At 39.8% G+C, this 11836-nt stretch overlaps 1 protein-coding gene across 1 annotated transcript in view; it reads left to right on the top strand.

The window, feature by feature from the left end:
- Window positions 1–309: 309 nt before the first annotated feature.
- The window catches only part of LOC122803989 (histamine N-methyltransferase-like), a 375890-nt gene continuing 364363 nt past the window's right edge, over window positions 310–11836 (top strand). The window contains exon 1 of the mRNA XM_044073669.1: window positions 310–349. Coding sequence (XP_043929604.1) covers window positions 310–349 — 40 coding nt within the window. The remainder of the gene's footprint in view (window positions 350–11836) is intronic.

Genomic DNA, 11836 nt, shown 5'->3' with positions numbered 1-11836 from the left:
CGGCTAACTTCATGCTAATGAGCTGTAATCACGGAGGTTACATGTGAAGCCCACATGATTGCTAATGAAATCCAGGGATAGACTTTTTTATTGCAATTGCAAATGGACAGGATGAGACTTTATATGCATATTTGTATCAAATGTTTACTTATTCAAGTTTTTTTTTAAATAAGTCTTTATACTGCTTTTAGCTAACTGCATCAGTTTTATTTAGTTTAATGATAAAAATGTCTCAACTGCATTCATCAAATGCTTAGTTATAAAAGTGAAACTTACAAATTCAAAATTATTTCTAGGATTAGAAACGGGATGTCCTCAGTTAATGTTCTTGGCATAGGAAGTGGTACAGGTGAGTGTTGTGTTTCTTATACAGCAAATTTAAATTTTAATGTCATTATAGATAATGTCAGAATATAATAAACAGTGATGAAGTCTGTATAATAATTAGATACAGGATTCAAAAAATTCAACAGTGCACCAACAATCTCCTGGAGTAGAGACTGTATAATCCACTAATATTCTGGTACAGGATTCACTGATTAATCATAGGATCATAGCTTCACAAGTATATACTAGGCTAATGACCATCTGGGCCTTTATAAGCCTAGTTGTGCAATCCAACCCAGTTGTATCCCTATGCATCACAGGCATTTATTATGAGGGGGTATGTTAGTTAGGAAGTTTCTAGAGGTTACATAGGGGAGAGTATGTTAGTTTGGGCATTACTGTCTGTCTGTGTCTACCAAAGACATGGGGAATGGACCAGGGGTGAATTTCTCCCCATTTAACATCTCACGCATCTTAAGTCTTGTACTCAACTTCCCTTTACTTCATATAAGTTGTCCACGCTTGTTCACATAATAGGTTTGCCTCCAGACAAGCAGTTTTATTTATATTGTGTGCTTGTGCTGCCATTAAACAGGGTTAGGGTTAGACTCTGCTTCATATGGGTGGAGATCCTGTTCCAGGGAATGGGCATCATCTGAAACACATGCTTGTCTTGCCAATATGTCTTATTTATGTGACAAGCAAAATTTAAATCCTTCGATCTAGTGGTTCTGATGCTGGTCATTTTGCTGATGTGATGATAAGAGCTGGATTCAAGGATGCCTTCTATGGCAGGCAAAGATTTAGTAACTTGAATGAGACAATGTATAGAGATAGAGCTTTAAGCCAATCTGTACTGGACAATTTGTTTATACCCAGGATTCTCCTGTTAAGGAACTTTTGTGAGCATTCCAGCTGTTACATATATCTGGTCAGGTAGTTTCCAAAGGGGGCATTATATTCAATGATGGGTCTGATAACAGCTAAATAAAGTGCCACTATGACTTCCTTGAACCTGTAAGCCATGTTTTTACTTATAATTTGGGCAACATACAATGGTTTTCTTACTACCTTTGCCACGTGTTTGTCAAAGCCATACTGCTGTTTACATATGTTCCCAGATCCCTAACTACTTAGTAGTGAATCATCGATGGAGAGATTAGCTTTGGCTGGAAGTTTTCCCCAAAGTCACTATAATGCATTTATTGGCATTGAGTTTTAGTCTTTGTCTTTGGCACCAATCATTTGTCTGTGTTAAACCTTCTAGTAACATGTTTGTATCATGCGGCAATCTGTAATAGATCTCAATTGGCTGTCATCTGCGAACTTGGTCAGTCTAAGGCCTTTGACATTAGCCTTTACCTCTGAGAAGTAGATCCCAAATAGGAGTGGTCCCAGCATGGTGCCCCACTGGTGACTAGTCTCTGAGTTTAGATGTTATGACCAATCCGGATTTCATGGGTCCTGTCTGTGAGCCAGCTGGTGGACTTCATTGAGAAGGTCCACAAGGCAATGGATGATGGGAAAACAGTGCATACCGCTTACCTGGACATGGATAAGGCATTTGATACAATACCCAACACAGGTATAGCTAACAAACTCACCAAATGTATGTGGGGTAATTTCAATCATGGTATTATTTAAGGAAGAAATTTTAAAGTTGTATTCTTTTTTTTTTTTTAAATGGGATTTTGACCTCTCAAATCTCTTGTATTAGAGGCATATGGGATATACGCAAACGACCCTTATGAATATCAGGTGTTTCAGCTGTATGGCGATTTCTGAATGCCCATGACTTTTTTCTTTTTAAGTCATTTAATGGACAATTTCAGGCTAATAAAGCCAAACTCCACTAGCTGTGGACATGCATGTATGGTTTGTTAGTTGGGATATTTTGCAGATGGTTTGTTAGTTGGGATATTTTGCAGTTGGTTTGTTAGTTGGGATATTTGCAGTGGTTTGTTAGTTGGGATATTTTGCAGTCTCACTCATTGTTTTGGTTTGTTAGTCGAGATATTTTGCAGTTCTCACTCATTGTTTTTGGTTTGTTAGTTGGGATATTTTGCACTTCTCACTCATTGTTTTTCTGTGTGACCTTCTCACTCATTGTTTTGGTTTGTTACTTGGGATATTTTACAGTCACCCTAATGGTAATGGGCATCAGCTGGGTGTAACAGCCCTGGGTTTCTAATGCTTAGTCAAATGGTCCACCTCTGCTATGCCGATAAAGTCATAACAAAGCTGAAACATGCATGTCCCCAGCTAGTGGGGTTTGACTTTATTGGCCTGAAGCTGTCCAGTAAATCGCCATATAGCTGAAACACCTGATGTTCATAAGGGTCATTTGCATATATCCCATATGACTCTAATACAAGAGGTTTAAGACGTCACTCCGTGAAGTTCTAACTTGGCTGGAGTTTTTGTTTAGTTTTTGCTGATTGTTTTTTCTGTGTGATGTTCTCACTCATTGTTTTAAATGGGATTTTGGAAAAAAAGAGCAGTATTTTTTTTTTTTTTTTTTTGGTGGGGTGGTAGGATTTAGTAGCAGGTAATTATACTGTAGCCAGCTTTAAACAGAGCTTCTTGAGTAATTCTCTGAGGGTGTATTAGGTTGATGGAAATGTATATTAGGGGAGAATCATCAGCGTATTTTATGAGGTACACTTGTTGAGAAGATTTAAGTAGTTAGTGAATATATTGAAGAGTAGAGGGCCAAGAATAGAGCCTTGTAGCACACTGGTTTTGTCATGAAAGAAGGGAGAAAAAGTGGAGAGCTGTTTAACAGACTGGTATCTTCTGGTTAAGTAGTTGTTAGACCATAGTAACGTGGGCTGTGATAGCTTAAGGCATGACAGTTAGCAGAGAAGTTTTTAGACAGAGACTAGATGAAAAGCTTTAGAAAGATCAAGAAATACATACATGTTTGCATTTATCTATGGCTTTGCTAATGGTATCCACAAAGGTTAATAAGGCTGTAGTAGTGCAATAGGTAAGTCTAAAACCATGACTTGTGGGGGTCAGGAGCTTTCTGAAGGATATGTTGAAGAAGTTATTTGGGAATGTAGTTCTCCAGACATTTGGCAAAATGGCAATAGGTGTGAAATATTGAATATCAGATGAGGTTTATGAAGGAGCGTAATGAAGAATTTTTTTCCACAGAAAAGGAATATATGATTCCTTGATATTAATTAAAACAGAGAATAGACTATGGGACCAGCAGATAGTTTTTGGTATTCTGCTGAGAGATTATCTGATGAAGGAGAACAGGGTTTCAGTTTAAGAAGTAGTGATTTGATGTAGGAGGTAGGGATGGGTTTAGGGTGAAATATGGGGTGATTGCTGTCTGAGCAGATGATATGTCAGGATTTTTAGAAGGAAAATATTTAGTATGGGCTTTAATTCTTTCTTTAAAATGTGAGTTACACTGAGCAGCTTTTTCAGAGGGCATGATATCTGGAACAAGATTAAGAGGGTTGGTCATTCCAGGGTGGAGTAGGAAAACCAGACATGTTTAGGGTTGGAATATTGATTTTGTAAGTGGTTATTGTAGTAAATGTTCTTGTCTGTGTTAATCTGTCTTTTATTCCACTTACATAATTCTTTAAAATGCTGTAAGTTTGGGGAAGATCTATGTGTTAACCATTCTTTCCAAGCCCTCTCTCTTTCATACATTAGGTGCCTGCTTTGAGTGGGTAACCAAGGAGCATGGAAATTCTTTACTAGTTTTTTTTTTTTTTACTCAACAGATTTTTTTTTTTTTTTTTTTTATGTTTATGAGTAAATTGTGGTACAGTCACTATTAATTACAGATCAAATTAACAGAAGTAGTTAATAATCATAACAATATGTACAATATTTACAAATGGTCCAATGAAAGGAAACAGAGAGAAAAAAAAAACATATGACATTTATAATTATAAATTCCTTTAAGTTCACATTATTCCGTGTCCCCTTTAAATTCACGAAGAGAAAGTTGTGTCTTTTTGTAGTGTGTCTATGAGTATCAAGACTCTATGCCAAGGGTTGTTAATCCAACGTCTGGGAAAAATTCTTTCTTCTTTAACTTTTATTTCTTTTAGTGCAGATTCCCTTAAAAGAGAAATGAAGTCTTCATAACTTGGAGAGATTGTGGATTTCCATCTTCTTGTTATACATTTTCTGGCCACAGCCAGAATAGTCCATAAAAGAAGTTGATCTCTTTTATTAACAGTTATTAAGGCATCAACATTCAAAAAATTAATGATTTTGTTAAAACAAATGTATGATTATAAATGGCTTGAAGAAATTTATTAATGTCAACGCAGAACTTTATAATACAATCGTAAAATATATGTAACCAATCTGCTTCACAATTTAGAGTACATCTCCAACAAGTAGCTTTCTGATTAGGATTAAATTTAGCAATTTTGTTTGGGGTATAAAAAGCTCTATGCAAAAATTTCCATGTGAAGATTTTCCATATCTGGAAGTTAGAGGTTAATTTAACTGATTGCAGAAGATCATTTTTACTTTCAGGAGATAGGCTCGTAGTCAGATCTTTTGTTATAGTATTCCATGTGTTTTGAGTTATTTTGGTTTTATACACTATTAATATTTTATATATTTTAGATATAGAAATTAATTTGTTATGCTTGTCATAAATTATTTCTTGCATATAATTTATGAGTTTTGGCTTAGAATTAAAACTTGAATTATTAATAACCTCCCACAAACTTTTTGCGTGATGCAATACTTTTTGGAGATCTTGGGCCAGATTCAGGAAGCCTCCGTGTAAGAGTTATAACTCTTACACGGAGGCTGAATAACAGTGTGATGTCAGCATGTCATGCATATGCATGAGGTGCATGAGGCATGCTGAATCACACCATAACTCTTACACGGTCCGTGTAAGACAGTAGGGGGCTTGTCCGTAGGCTAAGCCCTGCAAGCGGACACGCCCCCGGAAGTCTAGAATGGCTGAAAGTAAACAGCCACGAGAGAGGCAGTGGAAATATGAATAAACACACTACACAACACATGCCCCCACAGACCAGCAATGTAAAAAGTGAACAGATGTTATAAAATGAAAATAAAAACTGTTTTATTTTTTTTAAACCCCGTAAATGTTTGCTACTGTGTGCTCGTGTAGCGGTGTACTACTAGCGCAACTGCAGTTAGCAATCAGTGGAGAAGGATATAAGAACTAAATATGCAAAGTAAGCCAAGAAGTAATAGCATAGCGGTAGAGTTGTCAGCTTAAGAGCTGGCAGGCAAGGTTCGAGCCCACACAGCAACCTTTTTTTTTTTTTGTAAATAAGCACTAAAAAGGCCCCTGACAGGATTGTACAAATGTAAAAGTATTTCCTTTTGTAAAATGGAATGAAATGGAGCATATATTGCAAGTAATACAATAATAAATTTATTTAGAAATGTAGTGATAGCTAAGCTGCTGTGAGACAGAGTGCCCGTAGCTGAGTAGTGTTTCAAAGGCTGCAAATTGCTTGCCCGTAGCTAAGCACCGGTTTAACAGGCTCAAACTGTGTGCAACTAGCTGTGCTTAGCTGAACATGTGTGTTACTAGCCCATTAAGGTTTAATCCAGCACACACCGTTTGCGCGGAGGTGCGCGTCACTCCCACAAGCTAACCGCGGTCTGTGTGTTAGCTCCATAAGCAGCGCAGACCTGGTTTTAAGTGCTTAAAAGTGCTTTTGGCATGTTTGATTGACAGGTCCTCAACTCATTTCTAGACAGTCATGAAAATTAAAAATCAGTGGACAGATTCGAACACAGGATACCATGCACTAGAGTCAAGGTACTAAACCACTAAGCCATGACAGCAGTACTTTGAAATGCAGAAATAGCATATATATAGGATATAATCCAAAATGGAGCATGAGAAAGCAGTTTCTGTGAAGTAGATACAATTCCAAAACGGCCAATCAGAGCAATGTGCGGGAAAATCGGCATATATAAGCCCCATAGGTGGGAATACACAGCATAAATGATTGTAGAATACACCTGCAGGCAGAATAAGTGGAGTAGGTGAGGGACGTTGCTTTCGAGCACAGCGGTGGGGCATTGAGGAGTCCAGATACATGGTCTGGCTCCTAGTTCACCATCATGAGGCCCAACTCATGCAGGCCCAAGTCTCATGGGGAGCGTACAGGGTGGAGGCATGGGACCAGTTGGCTCATGATCTCACTAGTGCTACTGGGATTCCACGTACTGGTGAGCAGGTCCGTCACCACCATGCGGACCTGAAGCGATGTAAAGAAGACCAGTTGACCCAATGGATTCAGGAGGCCCGGGATATGCCCAACGCCCCACTACTAAGTTACATTTTACTTATGTATGTAAGGAATTCAACTAGCTGATACCATGGAGATGTGTTGTCCAATATTACTTGTTTTGTATTACAGCTGCAGGTGTCCGCTCTATGAATCGACGGGCATATGACCGCAGGCTGGCGCGGCTGCGCCACCATGCAGGTTAGTAACCCCACCTAGTACTTGTAAATAAATATTATAGTGTAGCATGTAGCAGACCACTGCAGTGTATTGATTAAAAGTAATATAATGTGCAATCAACAAGTGAAAGTCTGCAGGTATGGCTGCAACAAGTTCATCAGTATGCAAGTGTAACTGGAAATATAATTGATAGAAATAAATAGTGCTGTAATACAGATGTCCCACCATTAATTAAATGTAGTATAACCTGCAGTAGTCTCAAGAGTACAGCTTCAGAATCTGAGGTAATCACATGTGAGATATATCCCCTGTTGAAATGCTGAATCATGACAGAAGTGAGGCTGCTGGAAAGTGTTGGAATCACCACAGGTCTAATATGTGAACAAAGCCTAGAAGTACCAACCTGAACTGTGAAATTGCAGGATGTGTGAGAGTGACAGAAAAGGTCATGTATCAATGAATAAAGTAGTAATAACTCCTGAATATATAGGCTTCAGTGTGGTTCTACAGAACTAAATGCATGTGGGAATTAAAACTTAACATCCCAAACTGATTTCAGTGTGTCTGAATCTTGAATGTTCAGGCCAAAATCTGTATATGGTGATGACAGTCAACAATTTGCAGATAGAATGAATGATTGTCTGACATACTAAACATCCATAGTTGTCCCCTGCTCTGTCATCAAAGTGTAGCAGGATGATGTATCTGATCAAATTCAAAATAACTAGGATAGTGAAGTATCTGTAACAGGTCTAGCATGACAGTCAATTAAAAATCATTTTGAAACTATCACCCACAAGTTAAATGTGTTTCTATTACACATGTATATCAATGTATAATTTATGAATGTGTCATCATTTTCTTTCTCCATCCCACCCTATAATGGCAAATTAAAACACTCACTAAATATTGGTATGTGAACATTTCATTAACCATGGACATTTGTCCTGTTTCAAAAATATATGCATGTCTGTTGTTGCATGTGCCCTGTTCATACCTGCAAACCTCATGGCCTGTTGCCATTAATCAACCCTGCATGTTGTTTGATTGTGTATTTCCGTTCAAATAATGCATGTGATATTGATATGCCCGCTGTTCAATGGTGTTAATATCTGGGTGTTTGTTTAATGGGAATACCAATGCATGCTGTTACAACTAATTTGAATGGAATAATATGCCACTAACCCAAACTAACATAACATACTCACAAACCTAGAACGCTTGGGAAGGCAGGTCCCAGCGGACCCACCTCTCCCACCTCAGCTGGCGGCTGCACCTGGCACTAGTGCCCAGGCTGGACCCTCCTCCGGTGGCCCTGTGCCACCTTCGGGTGGAAGCGCTGCAGGGGATGGGGCCGTCCACCCTCTGCAAGCATGGCCGGAGGAGCTCGTCCACTCACCCTCCAAGGTGTCTGGTCTGTGGTGCGAAGGGAGATCCAAGACTCTGTTCTTGGGCCCCTACGCCAGCTTGAGGCCCGGGTGGCACAGCTTACGGGCATGCCCGTTGTCTCACCTGCACAGCCCCCAGCACAGCCCCGTCCTGGTCTGTGAAGGAACAGTGGCAACTGCCTATGGGTGGGGATATCAGTTCCACTGTTGCCATCTGTGGCCTCATGTGCCCTGGATATCCCAACCTCCGTCCCCGTCAATTGTGTAACCCCCCCACATGTGTCATACACTGCCCCTGTATGCGTCTTGTCTATCTTGTCTGTTAACCTACCCAACCTACCTCCCCAGCTATACCGACTACCTCACCTGACATACCACTCTCACCTGATAAAAAAAAAGGGCACTCTGTACCCACAAATAAATTACACCCCATACATAGCTGTCCATGTTGCACACATGTCCGCTGGACATCGAAACTGTTAATTACAATTGGCTGTACAACAGGTATTAATGTTGTCCGGACACCTCTCTCAGGGGTGGAAGGTTCCAAATGTCACACCAAATTGCATACAAATGCACAGCTGTTGCTGAGAAAGACATGGGCAGCTGTGGGCCTCATCTACATCCTTCCTGCAAATTCCAAGCTTGTTTCCCTACTGTTTTACCCTCTTTGTGACCCCTTTTTCACCACTTTCCTGTCACCCCTTTTTCTTTTCTTTCAAAGAAAATAGCGCGGGTGTGCGCTTGTGTGCGAGGAGCTAAACGCCAATGCGCATGCGTGAGCTCCGCGCAAATGAGCGCAGACCTGGTTTTAAGTACTTAAAAGTGCCTTTGGCACTTTTGATTGACAGGTCCTGTACTCATTCCAAAAGAAAAATAAATTCCCACTGTTAGTCTTGAACCCAAGACCTCTGTAACAGTAGTCTGTATGACCTACCACTAAGCCATGACTCTCATACAAGAATATAGTGCTAAAATAAATATAACATGTAATAGTAGGAATCAATATAAAGGCAATATAGGATGTGTACTACCCAAAGCATGTCAGGTAGATTTTTAATGCCCGAATTACTGGATTCCCATACTAGTTTAGTGTTAACAGAAACAGCCCTGCTAATTGTTAGCTTGTACATAATAATGTAAAGTAATGTACATATATGAAAGTATGTATATGTACACATATATATATATATATATATATATATATATATATATATATATATTAATAAATATGAAATATCGTGGTAGGTGTCAGTATCCATACACACTCACTACAGGAAACAGTGAAGATAAATGCAGCAACCAGAATCTGCAACACAGCCTGACTCCTGTGAGACCTACTAACCCCTTTAACTGCTTAAAGGTGCCTCCAGCACTTTGATTGATAGGCCCTGTACTCAATTTGAAAGCAAAATAAAAGCATACTAGTAGGCCCTACCACAAGACCATTGTAACACTAGTCTGTATGACCTACCAGTAAGCCATGACTCTCATACAGGAATATAGTGCTAAAATAAGTAGAACATGTAATAGTAGGAATGAAGATAAAGGCAATATAGGATGTGTACTACCCAAAGCATGTCAGGCAGACTTTTACTGTCCCAATTACTTGATTCCCATACTAGTTCAGTGTTAACAGAAACAACCCTGCTAATTGTTAGCTTGTACCCAATAATGTCAGCTAATGTACATATATGAAAGTATGTATATGTACACATATATATAAATATATATATATATATATATATATATATATATATATATATATATATATATATCAATACATATCAAATATAGTTGTAGGTGTCAGTATGCATACACACTCACTACAGGGAACAGGTGAGAGAAATGCAGCAACCTGAATTTACAACACAGCATGAAGCATGAGAGACGTACTAACCTTCACACTCACAGAACACTGTTGACAGCATACCAGCATGGTCCACGCCCTTACAATCTGAAAGGGCAATGCCTATCTCACATACCCTTTTATAGCACTGTCCTGAAATCACAGTGAGACATGCAATCAGTACACAACTGGCTGCATGCAATTAGCAAATGCTGCCTTACAATTGGTGCAGAGGCCATCACATGGACCTATGCAGATACCTACAAAAGCATCCAGTACTCACACTCCACACATGCACTACATTCATTGCACGAAACTGACAGAGAAAGAGAGAGACAGAGAGAGAAAAAAAAAAGAAATAAAGACAGCCAGCAACAAAGCCAGCAGCAGCAGCAGCAATCAGCAAGTAGCACCACTGACACAGCAACAGCTGACACAAACACAGGTAATGCAAAGTAGCAGGTTAATACTGTGTTTACTGTGAAACCTCCAAATGTATCATAGTTCACTATCTATATGTATGTCCATGAGATAGGTTGTGTGTACATAGTCCTGATATATATACATATGTAATATTGCTGTACATGTCGTCCATACTTAAAACTTCCATAGCTTAGAACACAAGGCCAGTTATGCATATGATGCAGTAGTTCCCAGGGTCAGTAGAGGTTCCTCCTCATTGGTGTGGGACCACTGTGTATGTATGGCACTGTTCAGGTACATATACTGTAGTATGTCCAGGGTTTAATATCAGTCTGTAATGTGGTGCTATGTCCTCTAGGGGTAAACGTATCACACATCCAGGGATACCATTTTGTAACAGTGATGCTGTGTGTTCTGCAATGTTGAGGGTGGCCCTCACCTAGACATGTGAGATGATAGGGAGGTTACAGTCATCTGTGATAACTAATTCCACTTGTGTAGGAGAATGGGTGGGGGGATATCTGCACCTAAACTGTCTGCAACAATGTTGCCAATATCTGTGCATTTGGTGAATGTGAAGCATCTCACCACTACTGACCACAGATGCCTTGCCTTCATGTGAATCTACCCTGTGCTGCAGTAGCCTCCTGCTATTGTTATACAATGTGCATGTATCTGTAGTCCACCGGACAGGATAAATAAGTGGTGTGCATACGGTCTGGGTTAGATATGTGTGTGCACATTACATGCACTATGTGGGATGTCTGTGGTAAGCTTTTGCAAAGGGGCCAGCGGTGTGTGTTGTGGCTTCCACTGCCCCAGTCGGCTGCATGGATAGCATCACAGTCCTAACTAGTGAATAACTGTGTAAGTAAATACATACATAGCAAGGTAGTGTACTGTGCTTGTGGTGTTGTTGGGATATGTATATCCAGGCTGAGTAATGTGTGTCCACATCACAGGGTTGGATGGCAACACACATACAGTATGTAGGGATGAACACCCAGAGTGTTTCAGACGTGTTGCCTGTGCAGAAATATCTGGCCATTACCTGCATCCCCACAACACACACACATGCAACATATGGCAGAAGTACTATAGCAGTACACATAGGTTCATAGGTTCATACTAGGCTATTTGCCCAAGGGCATTGATAAGCCTAGTAGAATGTGTTTGTCTTTTGCCACCCAATTAACATTTATGTTGCTATGCCCTTTTCCAAGGTTAGTATACTGTGCCTCTGTCTAACAGTGACATAGAAGTGATACCCGGGGTACAACTATGATCTCCATCCACTCATCCAGATTCCTATGGAAGAGAGTCAATGAGGGACTCTGCCTAACCTGTACTGTGAGTTCATTACAGAGTGAAGGGAGCCTCTGGGTTAGGAATATGTCCCTCCA

Source organism: Protopterus annectens, chromosome 6.part0 (assembly GCF_019279795.1).
Source record: "Protopterus annectens isolate FY-2018-M chromosome 6.part0, PAN1.0, whole genome shotgun sequence".
Lineage (NCBI taxonomy): Eukaryota > Metazoa > Chordata > Ceratodontiformes > Protopteridae > Protopterus > Protopterus annectens.
Note: the sequence above shows the minus strand (reverse complement) of the source record. Positions and strands in the feature narration are given on the sequence as shown.